General features: G+C 43.0%; 1 protein-coding gene across 8 annotated transcripts in view; it reads right to left on the bottom strand.

Moving 5' to 3' along the window:
* The window catches only part of PTPRM (protein tyrosine phosphatase receptor type M), an 849557-nt gene that overhangs the window by 42777 nt on the left and 782941 nt on the right, over positions 1-23839 (bottom strand). For all 8 annotated transcript variants that reach the window (XM_012446821.3, XM_012446813.3, XM_064379418.1 and 5 more), the window contains one exon: positions 16260-16357. In XM_012446821.3, the coding sequence (XP_012302244.1) occupies positions 16260-16357 (98 nt within the window). The remainder of the gene's footprint in view (positions 1-16259; positions 16358-23839) is intronic.

The raw sequence follows: 23839 nt of genomic DNA, 5'->3' as shown, positions 1-23839 counted from the left end.
ATAGTCATGAAGAGACAGATGTGTAAACAACAAACTCAACTCGAGGCAGAATGAGGGGCAAGTTTACTGGTCAAGAGCACATTCCCTAAAGCCACACTGTCTGGCTTCAAAGCCAGGTCCCATTTACTAGCTGTGTGACCTTGGGCAAGTTACCTAACCTCTCTGTGGCTCCATTTTCCCATCTGTAAAATGGGATAAGAGAATTGTTATGAATATTAACTCAATTATTTTTCTTGTAAAGCACCTAGAACATGCTAGGCACAAGTTAATGTTCATTAAAATTTTTAAAATGAAAAGCAATTGGCAGTCAGAAGCATACTAATTCCAAAGGAAGGTACACAAAGCTTCATGAGGGAAACTACCTTACAAATGAGACAGAAATACAGAGTGCTGTTTCTATGGGTGGATACGGAGGAGGCAGACATTCTAGACTCGGGGAGTTGGCAGAGGGCAGCTGGAGTGGTCCTGAGGCCCTGGTGGGTGGGGGCTGGGAGGGTGCGATCCTCTAACAGCAGCAGGAAGCAGTCTCTCTTTTGTGACCGTCAGCTGCTTCTGAGGCCCTTCTCACTGCACTTTGATGCTACACTTTGAAATAAAGGGAATCGTGTTGGGAAGGAAAGTTTGTATTCAACAGGAGGGGAGGACACAGGAATGAATTTTCTGCAGGAGCAGCATTTTTAAAGGGTACCTAATCCCTTTGTGTAGTAGGTACATGTAATCACTGCCACCACCATGGGGCTCTCTGCAGCTGAGCCAGCTGCCCTGCCGGGATGGAACTCTAAGTGCAAGGTGAGAACTAACTGCTACAAGGGGTCTGTGAGTAGGTCAGGTAGGCAGAGCTGGGAGCAGTTGATGGGGCCGGGGATCTCCCAGGACGATGTGTCGGGCAACCCCATCACCAGCTGCTTGCTTGGATCCTTCACACTGCCTGAGAAGAGGGTAGCAGCTTCAGGCCTGGGGTGATCAGTAGAACAGGCACACTTCAGGGTTCCTAGAGCTGGTGAGCTCAGGGACTGGGTCTCCTGGGTCTCCCAAGTTGCCAGGATGTGACCTCTCTGACTTAGTCAAGACCTGAGAAAATTCTTGAAATACATACATGATATTTTTTTCTTCTAGGTAGAAGGATAACATTTTATTTTGAAGAACCTCTGATAGTTTTTATAGCCTCTTTTAAAAATGAACATTTAATGCTGACATAGTGTGCTGTAACAGAAAGAAGACTGGCAGACAGGCAGGAGGTCTTGGGGCTAATCCTAGCTGTGTTCCAATCTAGCCCTGTGATCTTGTACAAGTCACTGAACCATTCTGGTACTCAGTTTTCTTACTGGCAAAAGAGGATACAAGACCATATGATTATTAAAGGTATTCTGAGTCCTACAATTATCTGATTATGTGATTCTAGAATGTGGTTCTTCGGAAGCCTTAGAAGTCAGGAGCGTGGGTTCCAGAGTTCAAATCCTGGGTCCTACATTAACTAGCTGTATAAACTTGGACTAGTTTCTTAATGTCTTTAAGTTTGTTTATTATCTGGAGAACAGGATAACAATCATGTCTATTTCATAATCACTCTGATGAGCTAAAGACTCACCACACTGACTTAACCATAAGAAATGTCTAGTAACTGTTAGTGGAGGTCACCATTACGCCAGTGCTTCTGCTCTCAAGAAGGGAACAGCTCTCAGTATAGAGCTCCAGGTGCTCCATTTATTGTGACACCCAATGCTTTATGGTCTGTATCAGTATTAGGAAGACAACGAACTTTAATTTCAGAGACATTAATCAGGGCTAAATGCCTCTGAGACAGTCTGAGGTGCAGACTTGTCCCAGTTCATCTCTTTGAGGAAATAAATGGCTCTAGGGGTGAAGGAAGGGAGAAAGGAAAAGGAATTTACAAAAGACATGGGTCAATCTGAGTCTCACCACCCTCACCCTCTTCTTTAAGTTATCACAAGGAGATACTAAACCGATCAAATGGCAGTGAAGGATGGAGCGACATGATATATGACCTGCCCAATCCTCGACTGCACATCATAAGCAGTCCTAAGGGTGGGAAGTATAGATGCGACAATTGAATGGACTGAAGTCCTACACATACACTGTTGGTTTCAGATTCTCTACCCCATAACATCAGAAAAGCATCTATTTTTGGTAGATAACAAATGTGCTATGTTACTCTAGAATAAAGACATCTGCTCACCTACAATTTTAAATGAAAAGGTTTCTGCTTCTATTTTATAGTAGATAATCTGAAGCTAAATGATGTAAATCCAAACAGTGTCAGGTGCGGAAACATCTACTCCCCGCTTCCTTTCACATCTCCTTCTGCAGCCGGTGTTACCCACTGTTCATCTCTGGTCTCCTGCAGTGCGTCTGTTACAGACTGTGCTTCTTTATACAAACTCCTAGCAAGTAACCCAGTGCCACACCTGGGGGCTAATTCACCTCTGCTTCCTCAGCTAGTATTGGCCAAGGTGACCAGTCCACTTCTGGAATTCAGCAGCGGTCCCACAATTTTCAAATAATGTTACCCAAATGTTCCTTGTCCTGAGCCCTACAAACCTATAATTCAGGCGTAGGGAAGCAGCTGACACACTATCTTCCTGTCGGGTATGAACGGGGTTCTTTGCATAGATTTCACAGCAGAGGCATGTCCAGACCTGTTCCACCTTCTCACTGCTAGAACCCTGGTCCCAGAGACGGGGAGTGGGGCTTATGCATAAGTTGCTGTCTTTCTCTGGTCTCAGACATATGGCAGGCACTTTCAGTGAAAAAGTTCTGAGGCAGTGAATTCTGGTTGTCTGTAGCCTACTGATTTGAAGTTCTCCTTACTTATTTCCTTAAGTTCTGAAACTAAAGTAGAGATACTGATGTCTTGCCACTTTGTTAATCTGAATGCAGTTGTATAAAGGCTCCATCTAAAACCGGTTACTGGATTATTCTGTTTGTCTGGTCCTGTCCTCCTGGGAGAGGCCCCGGTGGTTACTCATGTATTTAGGTGGCCGGACAACCCTAAGCCTTCAGGGAAAGGTAGAGCAAGGGCTCAGGTTAAAGAAAAAGATTTGGAAAGTAGAGAAAGGAAAAAATCATTCTGCCTTCAAGAAAGGACTTCATTTACTGCTTTTCAGCAAACTGTTCAAGAATAGGATATACCTGCTGTGCACAAGGCAGGAGAAAAACTGACTTTCAAGGGCTCATGTGAGCAACAAGGAAGGAGGGCTATTGCAGCTCTGAGACCATCCCATATTGCATCCAATGATAATGCCAGGAAACTCCAGCTGTGCACGCCCGAGCAGGCAGGAGTGTGCTGAAGCCACGGTGTAAAAGCGCTCAGGCTGTGATGCATTTGTCCATCTGCTACACATGCAGGCTCCCTGCCCTCTGAAGCACTTTCTGGACACAAAGGCAAGTGACCACCGGTATGTACTCCAAAGACTGTGGCAGACAAAGTTAGAGGTGACAAAGTGACACAACAGAGGCTCCAAGCCCAGGGCAGTAAAATGGCAAAGAGACAAGAAGTCTAGGCACAGATGCAAGTGGGAATTTTCCAGGGTCAGCCAATTATGGCAAAGCAGCAACAGTGTCCACTGAAGGCAAGTGACGGGGCTCCACAGGGGTGACTACAGAGGCAGACGCCCCAGCACAGGCGTCTCCATGGGCTCAGCTAGAGAATGTTAAAGAGCTGATCTGCACGCAGCTCTGTTACCTGGGGAGTCGGGAGAACGTGCTCAGAGCAGCACTTGTTATTCAGACCTGCAAATTTGCTTTGATCCTGTAATATCCTGCCACTGTGGCAGTATGAGAGATGGCTGACACAAAAGTGTCAGATGACTTATAGCACATAAAGAATTGTCTCTGAAGCCTAATTTGTAATTCATTGATATTTGAGTAAAAATGACTTTAGCTTTTTTTTTTTTAAAGGGACATAATGGATTAGGCTGAATTACCAAGAATTTAATGCAAAAGGGTTAACTGGGTAGGCTAAATGTAGATACATTTCTGTCATTTCAAACAGGTGTGGTGACCTTCAATCACATCCTCAGTGAATATATTATACATGCTTGTATGACTTTAGATTCAAGTCTCTTCTTCCGATGTAGAAGAAATCAAGGAAAGGAGGGTAGTACACAGAAATTTCCCTTGTATGAACTCAGTTATTTTGCACCAGCTTACATGTTCCTCTGTAATTATTCCCACCTCTCCCAAAACACTCACCAACACTTCTCTGTGTCCAGACTTTCAGGGTTGTGCTCACAGAAGCCTATGGTCTATCAGGGAGGGCAACGTGGCAGCTGAAGGCGTGTTGTTCCTTCCTGTGTACAATCTTATGTAATACCTCAATAATTGGATTGTAACTGTCTTGAAGAATCCTCTTTTATTCTCTGGCTTTTGCCTAAAGCAGGCTGAGAGGTCACCTGACACCTGCACAGACACTAGCTGCACACATACCAGGGAGCAGATCCAGCAAGAGGGATGAACAAAGACTCCAAGGGGTTAAGGTTTCTAACACAGGCAACAGCAGAGACATAGGAGGTGTGAGAAACAGACAGGAGGATGATCCTGTCTTCCCCACAGGAAATTCATTCATTCATGGTGACAACTCACCCAGAATTCAGAACAAGAGAGACCACGGTCTGCACTCAGAACAAACAGCAGCTTGCTGCTTCCAACAAAGCAACGAACATTTCCAAAAGGGAGACAGGGATGTGGGTGTGTGCACGTCCATGTGTATGCATATGCACCTGTGTGTGTATGTGTGTGTGCGTGTGTCATGTGCATACATTCGGGAAGAACCTTTGATCAGATATGGGGAATGTGAAAGATGTAAAGTAGACCTAGTCTGGTTATTCATGCAGGCAAATGTATGTGTGTGGCGGGGAACAGCTAGCCTTAAACAAAAATGTGTGTGTGTGCAAATATGTTTGTGTATGTATTTATTTGCATGAATACTATCAGAATAAAGAGGTTGGGGAGAGCATATGATATGAAGTTTTATATAAGAAACCTCATTACTCTGTTACAAAATGCAGAACTTAGTATTTAATTTAAAATATTTAATAAGCCTTCAATAAGATTGGAGAAAAAAGTTACATGGTTTTCTCCTTGCTTTAGTCTGAGTGTATGTGTTTTCTTTCAGTCTCATATTTTTCAAAATTTACCCAACTTGTAGTCAAATAAGTGCTTCCTGGTTAAATGAAGCTGTTTTATAATTGTATATGTTTTTGCATCTCCTTTTTATATCACGGTTTATCTTTAATTAAATGGATTTACTGTCCAAATTGAATTGATGGACATGAAATGATGATTCTCTATTGATTAAACACTTTGAGTCAAATAGCCATTTCTGTACATAAGGAGACCTTCCAGAGGTAACAGTCACACTTGCAATTATGCAGAACACAATGGGGCATGCGTCGATATCTTCATTAAATGATCATGAGAGTCCTCCAAAGAAGCCACATTCCCTCCAAGGGCTCCCTCCTTACTGCAAGCAAGAACCAGCTGCAGCTCTGCTGATCACTGGGTAAAAACCCAGAAATGTGCTTACTGGGTAGTTGATAAATTGGGGGATTGCTATAAGCAATTTTGAGAACTTCTGAAAAGAATATATTTCTTCAAAAATCTTAGTTTACTGTAGTTAGATTAGATTATTTTCAAAAGAAGGTCTATAAATTAGAGAAGAGACTGAATATCTTTTATGGTCTACATAAATTAAAATACAGATCGATCACTGACGGAATTTGTCTCACTGGTGCCTAATCACACCGCGACATTCCGTTCCAGATCCTCTACACAATTCACGTGAAACAGTGCAGAGGACACGGGAGTGGAGGGCTCTCTCCTAAGGAAGTGACAGTCCTCATGTCTTTGTCCTGAATCATTACCCTTCAACAATCCACACTCATCGTTTTATGCTGTTGCTGGTATTCAGAGAGGACAGGAAGCATCAAGGGCTCTGGGAGCATGTGGATTAACCAGATCTGGACAGCAGATGCTTTTGTTATTCAAATGGATCCCTTCACCAAAATGTAAGTAGCAAACAGGAAAATATCCTTCATATACACATGGAATTTTAGAGTTCATTTGGATAATTCCCTTCATTTCAAGTTTGCAAAAAGTAAGGTGTGGGGTAAGAATGGGTTGGTTTTCAGTTCACCTAGAAATGCTCACAACACCCTGTTCTCCTTGGAGTCACATTCCCCTGCCGCTAGTAGCACCTGGAAGACTCTGGCTATTGGCTGTCCTGGGATTCCACCTACTTGTGTCCTATGGCCACCAACTGGAGTCTTGCTTATATTTGCCCCATCCTTGCCTTCTCCCAGAGAAGAGGCCTCTCCTGCTCCAGGTGAACCCCTTCACCCATGTCCTTGATGCATCCCTAAAACAGCTACTTCCCTTTTCCTCCAGCTTCTCAGCCCATGGCCTTGCTCCTTACCACACTGGGAAAACTAGTGTTACCAGGAGAGGGTGCCTTCCCAGTGTGTTTCTGTTTGGTTCAATTTCTTTAAGTGCATCCACGCCTGTCTCTGCTCTGCAGGCTCAGAGGAAAAGATGTCATCCCTTGTAAGGCTGAATGGAAGACCTGTGCTCAGGGTCGATTCCCTCCTGGCTCCCTGGCAAACACTGTCAGCCGTCTGCTTCCCAAGATCAGTCTCTTCCTCTCTCCTGATTCCTTTCCTTAACACATAAATTATTGTCAAAGGTCTTTTGCCTTATAAATATCCTTTGATAGGAAATGCTCCTCTGTTTACAGCTGCACTCCTCGCTTTTCCCTGCACAGCTAAGCTTCTGACAAGTCTACACTCAGTCTGTGCGTCCTCATTTCCTACTCTTGCCTCAATGCCGCAGGCTGGCTTCAGTGCTTGCCATTTGTACTGAAAGCATCATTTGGTCTGTCAACATCCATTTCATCCATTCATCCTTCCTAATGGATCCTTGACTTCCTTTTGGGGAATTACTTCTTCCTTACGGGGTGGCTTGTCAATTAGAGGACCTGGACAGTGAGGGATGAGCACATGAACCAACCTTTGGGAGTCAGAGGTTCTATCCTTGTTAGGATATGGACAGATGGACAAAGAGACCAGAGGGCTCATCGTCTTAGCCTCAGTGCCTTGATCAGACTCTCTGGCTGTGAGACCCAACTGGCTCACTGGCCCTCTGGAGCTGTTGCCTTCTTTCCTGCTTTTTGCAAGCCTTACTGTTCACATCAACATTTTGAGCTTCTAATATTCTTATCCCTTTTGCTGAAATCAGCCAGAATTGATTTCTGTTGCATGCAATCAAAGAACTCTGATAGGCCATTGCTCTGAAACCACTGAGGCAAAAGGTTGCCAGTAACCTTTTCCTTGTTTAGTATGATGGTGATTGTTCTGCCTTTGGATGACCCACTCTGTCTCTGCAGCATCTCCAGTGTGGCCCTTTCCCCTTGTCACTTCTGCATCCAAATCCTCTGGGACTTTCTGTTGTTCATGAGCTGAAGCCCAGTTCCTGATACGGTATGTCCATGACAAGGCCTCAGTTCTCCCCATAACACCCACCCCCATCTCCCCTGGTTCATACTGAATCGTTGCAGCTTCCCTCCAGGATCCTGTGGTTGCCTCTGCCTGGAACACCTTCCCTCCCTCCCTCATTTGCCAATTTCCGTTTGCTCTCCAACCTCCTGTACTCAGCACCAGGCACCACTTGCTCTGAGAAGCATTTATTGACAAACCCCTCCAACCTCAACTCCACAGCTGGATAAGATGCCTTTTTCATGAACTTCCACAGCATGCTGTGAAACCTTGATCACAGAATTTCATCCCTTTGCTTGACACCCCCTCCCTGTGTACAGGGACATGCTTAATTTGTCTTAGCAGCCCCAGCTTTCTGTGACTCCACATTGAGTGGTATGAATGCAGCATATGCTTGTGAACTGAAGTCATCGCCTTCTATCTTGTCTGTAATTTTCCTCTGCCACTTTTCCCCTTTCTTCACTTGTACATTTAGTGTGAGATTGCAATGACATCTTTTCAGATGCCCAGTGACTCTTCAGTCTACTCTACCACTAAACACACACACACTTCCAATCATTATAATCACTGTCTAGACCCTGTTCTCTTCTAGGCGCTGCTCCATCTCTCCTGTGACTTGCTGCTCCAAGAACAAGCTACAGTTGGTTTTTGCTGCACACTTAGCTGCTGTTCCACTGCTGCTGGTTTCCTGGTTCTATCACCCCATGGGAACTTGGTACATACCAAAGACCTCTCCAGTGCTGATGGGGGACACTGTGAAATGGGGACGAGAGCATGGGCTTTGGAACTGGACAGACAGAAGTTTCCATTCTAGCTCTATGCCCTTGGCCAAATTATTTAACCACACTTAGCCTTAGTTACTTAATTTGAAAATAGGAACCTTTAAATGTACTCAGAGGATAGCTGTGATAAGAGCAATAGGGCTTGTGAAACATTCAGCTGGATGTCTGGCTCCATATACATTCTTTCTCTCTACCTTTCTCTCGGATTCCTGTTTACCTGGCCTTTCTGTAGCTTGTGACCTGGTCGCTGTCCCCTTCCTGTTGAAATGCCGTCTTCTCTTCCTTCTCATGACCCTGGTCTCTTTGTTCTCACCCTATTTCTTCTGCAGACTCCATCCAGCTGTTCTTCCCGACTGCCCTCTAGATACAGATATTCTCCATTGTTCTGTTGTGAGTCCTCTTTTCTCTCTCCACTTTCTCCCAAGAATGCTGTTCTGTTACAGTGGTTATCACTTTGCATTATACTTTTTTTTCCTGGCGACAGTTTCACTTTTGTTGCCCAGGCTGGAGTGCAATGGGTGAGATCTTGGCTCACTGCAACCTCCGCCTCCCAGGTTCAAGTGATTCTCCTGCCTCAGCCTCTCGAGTAGCTAGGATTATAGCTCCCTGCCACCATGCCCAGCTACTTTTTTGTATTTTTAGTAGAGATGGGATTTCACCATGTTGGCCAGGCTGGCCTTGAACTTCTGACCTCAGGCGATCCACCCACCTTGGCCTCCCAAAGTGCTAGGATTACAGGTGTGAGCCACCGTGCCGGGCCGCATTATACTTTTTTTTTTGTTTGCTTTTTTGTTGAGTAGTTTTTGCCATGCCTTTTCATCTTGATATCCCCAGTGCAGCCCAAAGCCTAACACACAGTAGATGCTTGTGAATAAAGGGAGACTCTAACATTTCATAGTTTATTTCTGTGTCTTCAGCTCTCATCTCTCTTGAGCTTTCTGGAAAGCACGACATTATTGCTCATTCAGCTTCTTAAACTCAGCATGTCCAAGATTAATCACATTGCTTCTCCTTACACCTGCTTTTATTTGGGGGTGTGTAGGGGTAGGCTGGAAAGAGATATCCATTCTTGGTTAAGTTTGGGCAGAGGTGTTGGGAATTTATGGGAAGTATACAGTTTGGGTGTTCTGTGCAGCCTCTATGAGCTGCTGAAACGGGCTTGAGGTCTGCAGCTGCTCACCAGGTAATAGTGCTTGCAAGGCTGGTCCTCTGTCCAATCAGAGTTGCAGTGGTCTGGGTTGTGACTCAGAGCTATAGCTCCTACTGGTAGGGAGTTTGGCCATAGGAATTTAGAGGATTTGCCATGTCAGGCCCTGAACCTTCGACCTGTAGGTAACTCTGTTTCCTTAACCTTTCTGTCTTAGTTAATGATGGACATCCATTTTGGTCTCTGAGACCACAACAGCACAAGGTGACCAGCGTGGATGCTGGGGTGACCAGTGTGGACGCTGCTGCTGGGGCTGATATGAAAGACTGTGAATTCCCAAGCTGCAGTGCAGGCACCATGGAAACAGGAGGCAGGTGTGCTGTTCACATGGTGTTTTTATGGCTTGGCACTGGATTGGGCTGAGTACAAAATGAAGTTTGTTTTCAAGCCTGCATGATAAGAAGAGGTAGTGGGGACCAGGAGTCTGAAGATGAATGGACAAGCTGAGTTTCTGAGGTGCTTGGTTTGTGCCAGTTGTGGGACACAGAGGTAGAGATGGCCAATGAGCAGTCAAATGCCCAGGTGCAACACGCAGGAGGGAGGTAAGGCTTATGTCAGCTTCATCCCAACGACAGGTGAAAGGATGACAGAAGATCAAGATGAGGAGTGTTTGTTGAATGAGCATCAATTATTCAAAGGCTAAGACTGTAATTACACAGGTCACAAAATATCAATCTTAAATACCAGTTTATGAAAAAGGATCTATGAAAGTAACAGTGAGCACTCAAGACGGAAAACTGTCAGCTATGTCTATAAAAACAATTTCCCTCTTCCCTTTCTTATGAGTTTGATGTCTGGGAATAACTCAAGAGATTTTGTAGTAAAAATGATTACTAATATTTTTATTCTTGTAATTAACCAGTATTTTCACGCTTTTTATAAAAGGGCAACCTTGACTCTTTCTTGCTTCCTCATTGATCCTGGGTCTGGTTGCTGTTGCAGAAAAGATGTTTTTTCCTGGATGTGAGAGGGGCACTTGGAATCTTAATATACCTTCCTTGTATGTGAATTAGAAAGTTGTTAGTTCTGAAGTCTAATGTTCATCGTAAACTTTTCCTTTCATGACTCTTTCGGTGAGAAGTATTGTGAAAGGAATTTTAGGGCAGGCTCCTTGGGTAGATAATATGCAAGAATCCATGTAGGTGGTTTCTTCCCATCCCCTACTGTGATAGAGGTCCACAGCTCCGGTCCCCACTTCTCTCAGTCCCAAAACATTTTATCATCTGTTATCAGAACTATTTACAGTGACTCAACAATAATTTTCCTAAATGACTGTGAGACTTCATTTGGATTTTTAATAAACAATCACATTCTAATGAGGTCTTCATAAAACTGACTAAATATGTTTAGAAATCATTAGCTTAAATTACCAGTGCAAAAGTCTCCTTTGGGAGTCCTGCAGGTTTGTTTATAAGACTTCTGGCAGATGGAGTAGCTCAACACCACAACAGAGTTTTTGAATCTCCACACAAACGGTATAAATGGGAATGCCTGGGAAACAGGCGACTGGATTAGAAAAACTAAATATCCCTCAGGTGGGTTCATTAAAGAGGAAAATAATCACAACACGTTCCAGCACCATTTCAATGCCAGGTGTGCAGCTAGCGTCAGGTGCCAGGAAAAATGACAAGGGTCCCTTCCCAGAACACACGGGCTAAAAGGGGAAGCACGGTGGTGACAAGGAAGTCGTAGATAATGACAGGTCCTGGCAGATGTACTGGGGACCCCGCTGGAGGGAAGTGCAGCATCTGTGTCTTTTGCACCAGGTGCTGCGACAGGGAAGGTCTCCCTGCGGCTCAAGCACCAGCAATTAGGGCCGCCTAATGCAGAGCGCTTCAGGGCAAAATGGGGGGGAAGCAGGTCCCCAGCTCTGCCTTAATGAATCAGCAGCAAGTCTGTGTAAACAAACACACATCCGCCTAACTCATGCTTAATTCATGAAGGACGCACTATGTGCAGTACACGTTAAGTAGGTAGCTATTGCCCTTAAAAACCATGTCATTTTGATTTCTTGGGTGGTTTGTTGTTGTTTTTAAGCAAGGAAAATGGAGGAGCTATCTGTAAACAAATGTGCAGGATTAACAATGGGAAACAGCCTGGAACAAGGAGAGTGCTTTTCCCATGAGGGAATATGACCTCTTGTCGAAACCCCAAAATCATGCCAGACATTTCAAGGACAGGCCATAATTTCATTACTAACTGAAGTCAGGCTCATCCAAGGGGCTGATGGCAACGTGGTGAGGCCTCTTCAGAGCCTACCCATGTCCCCACAAACCTGTTAAGGATTTGAAAGGATTTCCTTTTTTAATAAGCTTACCAGACCTTAAATGGTTGAGTTACTTTAAATCTACAGACAGATTTATGGGTAAACCAGAAACCTAGTTACCACCACCCACTCTGGCCACACCTTGTTGGAAACATAATTTCCACGGTTATTTGTCAGAAGGAATAGTTGCAGTCATAAAAATCAACAGTGACTACCCTCAACGTGAGGGGTCCAAGTGCCTGATGGAAGGAACAGCAACCACCACTGCATGGCATTTTTATTCCTTTTCTAAACGCAGGTTGCTCTGAATGAAACCTGGCTCTGAATGAAACCTGCAAAATGTGCCATGTCACAGACACAGTGGGCTTTGGTGCGTTATTATTACTTTTTGCTGTAGTAATTTTACAGCACAATCTTCTTTTGACTTTTCAACCAAAGATTATGCTGTCCTCATCTTTCTTTAAAGTAAAAGGGTATATGTATCATACGAAATCAGCTTAACCTCTTAAGCCACTAAGTCCAGACACAGTGACGTGCTTTGGAATTTCAATTAAGCAAAAAATACATGTGACTTTATTTTTAAAAATCCAGTAACAGTTATTTAACAATTATCTACTTTTCAAAATAATTTACTTAGGACTGTCTTGTAAGCGAGCTCCAGCGCAAATATTTAATGTGTGTGTCGGTGCACAGCTTTCTGGGAGTGCAGGGATTGTGAAGTGAAGGCACCCAAGAGTGGGCTCTAGGCACCTCTTTCTCCCCATCACATGTGGGTGGTCAGCAAGGATGTGTGAAGTGAATGAAGGAGTGAGATTGGAGCATACCTTTCAGGGAAGAAACACAAGCACATGAAAGCGAATGCGTGAGGTGGCTCTGGTGTGCTCCTTGACACTATGGCGAGGTATTCTCTTTATTCACTTTGCTGGGCATTTGCTCAGGGCCCTGTGCCTGGAGGGAGAGGCCACTGAGCAAGGCCGTCTCTTCCCTTCAAGCAGCTTGCTTTCTGGTGGAGTTGGCTTTTTTTTTTTCAATAGTCATTCATGTTTTCATAGTAAAAGTAGGTAGATTTGGTGTGCGGAAAAAAAGTGTCTTTTTCTTTGGCCTTAGGTTTTTTGGTGGCTGTATTATTGAGTCCTCGGAATGGGCAAGAACTTCTCTAAGCTCCGGACATGTGGAAACTCATCAGATCTTTACGCATTAAGCAGGCTGTTATGGACTGAATATTTGTGTACCCCCAAAACTCATATGGTGAAGCCCTAACCCCCAAGTGTGACTGTTTTTGGAGATGGGCCTCCAAGGAAATCATGATGATTAAATGAGGTCGTTAAGGTGGGGCCCTCACCCAATAGGATTCGTGTCCTTGTAAGAGACACCACGGAGCTTGCACTCTTTCTGACATGTGAGGTCGCAGGGAGAAGGTGGCCACATGAAAGCCAGGAAGAGGGCCCACACCAGATACAGAATCCTGCCAGACTCGGATTGAGACTTTGCAGCCTCCAGAACAGGAAGAGAGTAAATGTCTGTTGTGTAAGCTTCCTGGCTTGTGGTATTTGGTTATGGCAGCCCAAGCCGGTGAACACACAGTACTGCTAGTTCCCTCTTTCCAGATAGAGGTCCATGGGAAGAGAGGCCCAGCATCCTGTACTAGTTCGGGAAGGTGGCCCTCCCTGCCACAGCAGGCTCCATGCCAGCTCACCTGTGCTCCCATGCTGGCTCCCAGCAGAGACATCATTGAAAGAAAGAAATGGGTTTTATACTTTTAGTATATAAAATATTGCTCTGAAAGTTTTTAAATTTTACATAGTAGCCCCATAGTACCTCCCCACTTATCTGGTCACTTATTATATCTTTTGTCTTACAATTCTACATAAATCCTACTATCATACATTTTCCTATCCTATTCCTTAATATATTGTGCTTTTGATGTCTTACATCTGGCCTTTTTGACCTATTAGTCTATGCATCTCTTCCTATCTATGTGTGGCCCCTATAATTTTACCTTTTCCTATAGTCTTGTCTGGTTTTGATATTGAGATTATACTAGTCTCTTAGGATGAAATGGGGAAGCAAGCTCTCTTTTCTCTTCTCTTGGTTTTTACAAGATTTATATAATTTATATATTTGTATGTATTTATACAATTTACAACATTTGAATCATCTGTTGCTTGAATATTTAGTACCTGTAAATACATTTGGGTCTGGTACATTTTCATGGGTCAATTTTTAACCAGAATTCAATTTTAAAATAATTATTATCTAGTCAGAATTTGTTTCTTTTTGAGCCAGTTTTGGACAGTCATATTTTTCTAGAAAATTACCTAACTCATAAAATATATTGTTATTCATATTATTGTATTGCAGTAAAAAATCTCTATCCTATTCCTGCTATTGGCTATATGTGGTTTTTGTCCTTTGAGTTCTGATCTCTTGCCAAGGGTCTATTTTATTAACCTTTTCACAAAACCAGCTTTTTATTTTGTTGACCTTTATTATTGCTTCTATGGGTTTTAGTTAATAAATTTCTATTCATGTTTATTATTTCCTGTTTTCTTTCTCTGGTTTTGTTCTGCTCATCTGTCTTCTTGAATTAGATGCTTAGTTGGCCGTTCTTCTTTTCTAATAACAACATTTAAAAACTTGTATTTCCTTTTCTAAGGTACCATTTTATTTGCATCTGACAACTTTAATACTATAATGATACTTTCTGATTCACAGTTCTAAGTATTTTCTAATTTTATTAAGTGTTTACTCTGACCCTGGAGTTGCTGGAAGTGCTTACCCCCACAGATCCTACCTAAGTGAAGATGGAGTAACTTCCTTGTCAATTCCCTGGGCTGGTGGGTGCTCCTCTCTCTTCTCCCTCATCCCTCCCTCTACCCTCACTTCCCCAGTTTGCCCTTTCTCTGAGGGTCTACTCTTTGTGGGTTTTGGTTTTGTGTGGCAGTCGACATCCAAATCCATAGCACTGTACATGTTCACATTATTTCCTGCCCTCAGTGGGCTTTCAAACCCAAGATCCAAGATCACAAAGACTGTTGCTACCCACCCTCCCCCAAGACTCACATAGATCCTCCCGCCCAGCTGCCTACGGGTGCATGCAAGCGCTATGATCTCTAGGATCTTTAGTCCTCACTTTATTTCTGGACTATAGTGCTGCTGTCTTTATTAAAGGCTAATCTAAACATTTAAAAAATTTTATTTACATACTCATGTGATATACATATAAACAAATTAAAACACTCATTTATATTTTTATCTAGAATTTCTAGATGTTTGTAGGAAGAATTTCAGGTTAATGTGCCATTTTTGTTAGAATTGTATGTATTTCCTACTTACTGACTATTCTCATTATGAGAGAATTGTAATGTGTTTCTTCTTCCTGGTTTGTGCCTCCTGAAACCTGAGAATTTTCTTTTATCATACTTTAAGTTCTGGGGTACATGTGCAGATTGTGCAGGATTTTTACATATGTATATACATGCTATGTTAGTTTGCTGCATCCATCCCCATCATCTATGTTAGGTATTTCTCCTAATGTTATCCCTCCCCAGTCCTCCCACTCCCTGCTATCCCTCCCCTAGCCCCACCACACCGCAACAGGCCCCGGTGTGTGATGTTCCCTTCCTGTGTCCATGCGTTCTCATTGTTCAACACCCACTCACGAGTGAGAACATGTGGTGTTTGATTTTCTGTTCTTGTGTCAGTTTGCTGAGAATCTTAAGAGATAACCCTTTTATGGCTCCTGTCCCATTATTTCAATTCTAGGATAACCTCTAGGCTGCTTTTACTGAGGGCAAATCTCATGATGCCAATTTCTCTCCAGTTAGCACAACCATGGAATTCAACCTACTGTAAATAAGGCAATTGTACTCTGTGTGTTTGCTCATTTTAAAATTTCACTTTGGAAATGATCCTATAGCATACCACTACTGAGATTACAACTATGTAACAGTTTCCTGGTTAAATAAAAGTAGTGCTCATAAACAGTTACTACTGAGAAGGTAGCACAAGACCTTCGGAAAGATTATGCTTTCTATTCTACGGGTTTGGAAACTGAGACCCAGGAAAGGCCAATTAAGAGAAGATGCTGGAATTCTAATCTAAGGATTGAATCCGGAGCTGCACACACTGTTTTCAGAGCCAATTTTCTTGAGTTTTGGAATATAGTTGTATCTAATGCAGCACCCATTGAGTTCTGACACTCAACAAACAGCATTCATGCTTAGAGGTATTTTTGTGCACTCAATATAGCCTGATAACAACTGCTTTTAAATCTTGAGTGCCTTCCCTGTCTGTTGCTATCGCAACAAATGAAAGCAATTCAGGCTATGTTTACTGATAATTTTTAAGCAAGTGCAGCAAGCAATAGGAGGAGCTGCAGTAGTTAATGTTTTTGGGAGTACACATAATACTTCAAAAGCCTGCCTCATGCCTTACTTTCTGTTACCAACTATGCGAGGAACAAAATGGCCATTTGCAGCAGATGGTCCACTCACCCTTCCCACTTCCACAAGATTGGTCACCATGATGATGCTTGCAGTGTTTTCGTGCCACACCATCCTCCAGAAGTCATAGATGGTCTCCTGCATTGGCCCTGCAGCAAAACACAACAGGGACTTTTTGTTGTTGTTTTAAGTTTCAACTGGAAAATTTCCGGGGTTTGCAAATAAATCTATTAATACCCACATGCAGTTCCCTCACTTTTTAGTTGGACACAGGCCTCTAGTGTCAATGCAAAAAGAAACTCTTTCTAAAACTGCACCTATAGAAATATCAAACTTTTCATTCGTGGCTGAATTTTCTCATGTCATCAAATACCTGCATTTGAGCGCTTTTTACCCCTCTTAAACTACTACTGTAAAAGAAGGTTATTTCTCCATCATTTAGCTATTTATCTCCATAGTTCTCAAGAGTGAAATTTTAAAAAGTAGGTAACATTACTCTTTCTGCTAACAATTGGCAAATATCCCAGGGAAGTGGTATATAGAATGAAATGAGCCTCTATAGGAAAAACGGCCTCTTCTTGTTTCTAATATTTTTCTTATTCTGTGCTATCTGTCAAATTAATTCATTTTTTTCCACCTGACTTTCTATAGTAAGGGAGAGAAGTTAAGAGTTTTAAGCAGTGGCACTTTCTCTCACTGAACATAAAGATTCCTGGCAGAACGCGAACAGCCATCTACCTCCTTAGCTCTTGGGATCTGAGCATTAAAAAGCTCTTTCTTATGGTGTGGAAAAAAAGAGGGAAAATATATATTGCAAAAGGCCAGTGCTACAGATAGAATCAGGTACAGTAAGCTGGAATTTAAAATTTCTTTTAATCCAGATTTTAAAAAACCCCAAACTTGACTTTATGCCCATGCATACTTGAGGATATAAATGTAACAGCAGAAATCTTTATAAGAAATGTAGAGAGGCAAGGAAATGAGAGAAATGCAACTTCAAAGGCCTGGAGAGTCACACGCTATATGTGAAATCACACAAATGTTCAGGCACATCCAGGACCAGAAACCAATTGTACTACAGTATCTTGACATTTCAGATTGTCAGAGCTGGAGCTCAAATATTTGAATTTGAGATTTGCTTCTACTTTTTAACTGACTGTGTGATTTGGGGCAAGTTACTTAGCCTCTATGAGTTTCAGTGTCTTTTTTCTTTATATACTGATCACAGTAACACCTCTCAAGGTTATTTTGAGGATTCTTGGAATTAACGTACACCCAGGCATTTTATAAACAGCAAAACCACAGAAGGAAAACAACGTGCATTTAAAGATGTTTATTAATGGCTGTCCTTTTGCTGTGGCCTGGACACTGAACAACAGTGACACACCCAAGGGGCTCTTCCGTCACTCCCCATCCCTCTTGACCAATAAGCAATCTGTTCTTGTGTAATTTTTCTTTTCCTTCCTCCCTGTCCAGGTCTCCTTCCCTTCCCTCCACAACACAAATTCCTATCATTTCTCCCTTGCTGCTTCTGACTACACTGTTACCCTCCCCATAAAAGTTGACTTGGTTTCCTGATGTCTCTGCATCTAATCCCTTTGGGGAACGGACCATGCACGCCACCTCCCACAAAGCTCCTCCAGCCATTTTGGCCACGTCCCTTGGCATGTGCGTGCCATTCTCCTGATGTAGAGGCTGAATATTTCAGTGACTTTAATCTAAGGTTACAGAGGGGACAAGTAAACATCGGATTCCATCAATCACTACAGTTCTGGCTTGCAGAGAGGTACGTTCATTGTGTACTTAACGGCTTGTTACTTATTCACGAGGGAAAGAAAGCATTGAGTCCATCTTTGCGCAAACAGCCCAATGTGACCCCTGACTCAAAGGGGGGCCTTCACTAGGTACACAGGCCTGTGCCACCTACTCAGAAACTTCCAGAAATAGTTCTAATGATAGTGGCTCTAATGGATAAATCAGAGGTCCCAGCATCATGGTAGCTTGTGCCTGCAGGAAGAGAAAAGCCACCTCCCTTCTCAGGGTGCAACAGGGGTTTCTCACAGACACTCTAGGTTAGAGTGTCTGCCTCCAACATATTCCTCACTCCCCCTTCCCGCTAGCCGACATCCTGGGATTGCTCAGTGTAAGACCCCCTTGGAGGGGAACTCAGCCTTCTTCGTTTGCTGCTATTTTCTTAGTGCCCTAGGAAATGCTGCCTGGCATGCAGCAGGAGCCCAGCGAATCAATGAATGGATGGTAAGTCTGTATGCATGTGTGTAAACCATATTATTATGACAGTGTTATATTAAACACATACTAGGTACTAATTAATATTAAGACGTAATGTTTGTATGATTCCCTTTCTCAACTTATATTTCTAAGATTATCTGGAGAAACTTGAAAACAGTTTTTCCTCCACTTCTATTCATGGAAAGGTGACACATTCTGCAAGGATTTCTTCAGAAGGAGCATGATTATCACTCTCTCCTCAATGCATGGCTTTGGAGTGATCTGTATAGTGCTGTTCCCAAGCACTATACAGATAACTCCTCTCAGTTTCCCTGTCCAAGGCTCTGCTTCCAGCTTAGCTCAATCCATCACCCTAGGTAACCACAGTGCAATCCTAGCTTCCCAATGACTGTTCTCTATGGGAGGGACTGGTTCTCAACTCTAGCTGTTTATTAACATTACTGTGGAGATTTAAAAAACTCTCATGTCCTAACACAAGAGACTCTGACTGAACTGGGTTGGGGTGGAGGTTGGTCTGGGTGTGTTTTCAGATCTCTCCTATCTATAGCCTCAAGGACATCAGCTCCACCTTCCAATCTAACCATCAGGTGCTCTCCTATGGAGTTATAATTGTGAAATGCCAAAGATTTGTTTGTTTTGAATCTCCTGACTAGTCTAACCTTGCCTACTAACTCTGTGAACCATGGAATCCTGTTTGCTCTGATTTAGAAGGAACTCCATTCATAATATGTCATCTGCGAACATGAACATGTCACCTCACCTCTGGGGCTGGGCATCAGTTAAGATGGCCTGGGTTTTTAAATGTTTGCATAACTAAATTCACATTGTCTTTAAAATAAAGGGTGTTTATAAGCACTAGTAGCTCATGTGGCTGATAATATACACTTACTTTTTGTGATTTTCTTATCCATTGACCTACACTAAAAAAGATTAGGATACAAAAATAAACTAGGTGAAGTTCTTTTCAATGCTACAATTAGACACATGGATCCAGAAGAACAAAAAGAATTTGGTATTAAAATCTAAAAAGGAAACTGAATAGAAAGATTATTCTAAAGAGATCCCAGAAAGAAAAAAAAAGTGCAGACAGAGACATCTCCCTGTAGTGCAGCTGGCCTTGCTCTCCCCTGTCTCTGCTCTCCTGCAGGTGCCGGGCGCTGTGCGGACAACACTTGGTGGCCATTCCTTCTGCCACACATGTGGCTCCCTCCCTGACCTGGCCACTGTGGTGGCTCAACAGTAAAATTGCTCAGGTGTGGGCACTGGTGATTCAGGACTGATGATTCAAGATATTCTTCCAAATGTTCATTCAAATCCTGTGTGTGTGTGTGTGTGTGTGTGTGTGTGTAGAAAATGGAAGAAGGAAGGCATCCAAATAAGGTTTTTAATGAAGAATGTATCAATCCTGTTTTTCTTTTCCACATATTTCAAATTATTTCCTGAGATTTCAATAAAATATTACTCAGCTAGCTGTCTCCTGGCAAAATCAAAAAGTGCCCTCCAGGCCAGGGGAAGGGTAGACCTTTCTGTCACCAACAGCTACTCCATTTAGATTTGGCAGCTCCTGGCGGGGTCTGAGTGACCACGACCATCATGAGCTGACATCACAAATCCAAGGATGTGATCCTGGTACACAAGGAGGCTCCTCTTAGCGCCCATGCTCTTGAAGGACTGAAAGACAGGGGAACAGCATGGGAGGTCAGTATCCCTTTGCCTTTGACCTCTGACTCCCAAGATCACTGTGGATTGCTCACAGAGTGGACAAAAAAATATATTCCCAAGATAAGGAAGCCCAAACAGCAGGCAAGGAGCTCTGAAAAGCCTCCCTCTCTCAAGGTGTGAACAGGTGCGACTACAAGATCGGGCATTTGATTTCCGCAGTTTCTGGCTGGGTGGGAGCCACTGTGACTGCTGTGGCCGTGCATTGACAGATGTTTGCACAATAGGCAAGACAGTTATTCCCAGCAGTTGTTCCCCCATGGGACTACAGCACTCGAGAGGTAACATCTAGAAATCTCAATAATATCCGGCCAGTAATCCATTCCATCTCCTCCAGCTGGCAGGCACACAGAGACCTCTGCTGAGAAGGAAAGGTGCAGGGGGCCATTCTTGTCTCCACTAAGCCCCGAAGGAACAAAAATAAAGGCAGAAATGTTTTTTCCAATAAAAAACGTTAACCATTAGCAAGTGATGAAAAGCATAAATAAAAGACATTCAAAGATGGGCTTTATTGCATAAGATGAGTTCTCTAGTTCATGGAAAGTGAGAGATATTAAAAATTATTGTTTCAACAATGTATAATATTCAAGTGATGGGTGCCCTTCAAGTAAGAGCCCACACTTCACCACTAAGCAATATATCCATGTAACACAACTGCATTTGTACCCCTAAACCTATAAAAATGATTTCAAACATTGATGACTTGTACCCCTTCTTTTCACATTTAAATTTCCATAAACTATATTTTCCATGTTAACTAGAGCTGCTGAGGAGTCAAGGTCTCTTAAGCTTACAGTGGCATTTTTGAGTTTTTTGAAGTAAAGAAAGATAATATAAATACAAATTGGCATTCCATCATAAATAGAATAATACCTAATGTCCCTTAAACACTTACTATTTCCCAGGTCCTGCCTGAAGTAGTTTACATGTACTATTGCATTAAATTTAGAAAACACCATCCTACGAAATAGGTTCTATTGCTCACCCCTATTTTACTGACAGAGACTGAGGCACAGGGAAGTCAAGCAAGCTGCCCAAGGTCACACAGCTAGTCAGCTATGGAGCCGAGTTTTGAACCAGGAGTCTGACTCCATTACATCATGCTGCCTCATTTGAATGTCAAAAGCAACTCAGAAGGGTTCTAACAGGCAGGTGTGTACCACACAGTCCTCACAATCCCAGCAAGAAGAAAACAGGAGAGAATCCATGTTAACCATGTTAACCACACTGAAACCACCTCTTTAAAGCTGTTTTGATCTCAGGTCTCTTCCCTCCTTTAACACCTCCAAAGGCCTCCCACTGATACAGAATCAAATTCAACTTATGAGCACAGCCAGCCCCCAAGCATCTCCGCTCACCCCACAGGATTACTTCAAGAGCACAGCACAACCTGTTTTTCTCCCCTCCATTTCTGTCCCCTCTCCAAGCCCCAGCCACCATGACAACTCACCTATTTACCAAGTGGGTGGATACAACTCCCCAAACCCACATGGGGCCTCCCCCAAGTCCATTCCTTACCCCTCCTCCAGGGCTCATCTGTGAAGGCTGTAAACCCAGTCTGTGCCTGAACTGTGTCAGGACGCCTACCCCTCCCTGACCACCTATCTCCCTCATACTCCTCCCCAGCATCCTCCCACAAGAACTCCCTCTGCTGATGTGTCAGTTAAAGCCTGCTTATCTCCTTGCTGGTTTCAGCTTAGCAGTCCGAAAGTCACTTCCTCTGGCCACTTTTCCAAGACCCAAGTCGAGGCTCCCTGTTTCTTCATGATGTTTAAAGTTAGTTGTTGTTCATGGAAAACACACTGGCACCACAACTAACTCTAAACATCATGGTGAAGTGTGGGCTTTTAGGGCACCCATCACTTGAATATCACACATTGTTGAAATAATAATTTTTAATATCTCTCACTTTCCATGAACTATAGAACTCATCTTATGCAATAAAGGCCATCTTTGAATGTCTTTCATTTATGCTTTTCATCGCTTGTTAATGGGTAATGTTTTTTACTGAAATGTGGCCTCATGCCTAGCTAGCTTTGCTCACTGATACCACTGTCCTGGCCCCAGTGGGTGTGAGTGGCCACCCCTGCATGCAGCAGTTAAGCATGCAGCCTAGTGTTAAATGCCAGGCATTCTGTGAGGAATGGTAGGGGTGGAACGGTGAGTAATATACGCATGGTCTCTACCACCCAGAAGCTTGAAATTTTCTAAGGCAGAGATAAGGCAAGAACAGCCTACACTCACATGTAAAGTGCAGTAAGGCAATCATCCTAAGACATTTAAACCTCAAAGTGATGTAATCCCAGCTACTCAGAGGCTGAGATGGGAGGATTGCTTGAGCCCAGGAGTTTGAGACCAGCCTGTGCAACACAGTGGGAACCTGTCTCAAAAAAATTTAAAAAACTCTTCAAACTGAGCTATGCATACCCTTGGAGATACAAAGATGATCCAAGGCGTACATGAGTAGTTCTTAAAGTATTAATTTCCAGATACTTAGTATCTATAAGGACTCTGCCAAAACTTATTCCCTAGGCAGGAGCCTCCAGCTTCCATATGCAAAAGTTTTTCTTTTGTTGGTTCTTTATTTTATTTTATTTATTTTATTTTTTGAGACAGAGTCTAGCTCTGTTGTCCAGGCTGGAGTGCAAGGTGTGATCACGGCTCACTGTAGCCCTGACCTCCTAGGTTGAAGCGATCCTCCCATCTCAGCCTCCTGAGTAGCTTGGACCACAGGCATACGCCCAGCTAATTTTTGTATTTTTGGTAGAGATGGGGGTCTCACTATGTTGCCCAGGCTGGTTTTGAACTCCTAGATTCAAGCAATCTGCCTTTCTTGTCTTCTCAAAGTGCTGCGATTACAGGCATGAGCCACAGTACCCAGCCTCACAACAGTCTTTCATATACTTGAAAAAAACCACCTATGTCAAATATGACCATGGGGCACTGCCCAGGTGTAAAAACAGGTTTGGGCTGGAACACTGGCTCCAGAAACTCACTTCCCTGTCTGAAACAATTCTGTTAGGAGGAAAACTTAGTATTTTGGCTAATGTTAAGATGTTCTGAACTTAGAACCACTGAAGCAGTTGAGGTTGGTAATATTTATTACTTTTTAAAATTTCTTTTTATGAGACAGAGTCTCTCTCTGTCACCCAGGCTGGAGTGCAGTGGCACAATCATGGGTCATTGCAACCTCTGGCTTCCAGGTTCAAGTGATTCTCCTGCCTCAGCCTCATGAGTAGCTGGGACTACAGGCATGCACCACCATGCCCGGCTAACTTTTGTATTTTTAGTAGAGACAAGGTTTCACCATGTTGGCCAGGCTGATCTCCAACTCCTAACCTCAAATGACTCACCCGTCTCAGCCTCCCAAAGTGCTGGGATTACAGGCATCAGCTGCCACGTCTGGCCATATTTATTCTTTTAAATAGAATCAGAATGCTTTTGAGGAGAGCCAAATTTTCTTGAATGAAACCCGTAAGTGAAAGTTTCATGAGTTTTCTTTCATGTTTGATATGCTTGAATCTGTAAGGCAGTTTAAAAATGTCACATATCATAAAATACTTATTCAAATTACATCATATTGTCTCTTACTAATAAATACAGTTACATAAACATGATTAAAATTTTAGGTATCAAGCTAAAATGTTTAGAGCGGGTGCATA

This window comes from Aotus nancymaae, unplaced genomic scaffold (genome assembly GCF_030222135.1).
Source record: "Aotus nancymaae isolate 86718 unplaced genomic scaffold, 86718_ANA_hifiasm-v0.15.2.pri h1tg000020l, whole genome shotgun sequence".
Classification (NCBI taxonomy): domain Eukaryota; kingdom Metazoa; phylum Chordata; class Mammalia; order Primates; family Aotidae; genus Aotus; species Aotus nancymaae.
The sequence above is the reverse complement of the archived record's forward strand: the minus strand, read 5'-3'. Positions and strand labels throughout refer to the sequence as shown.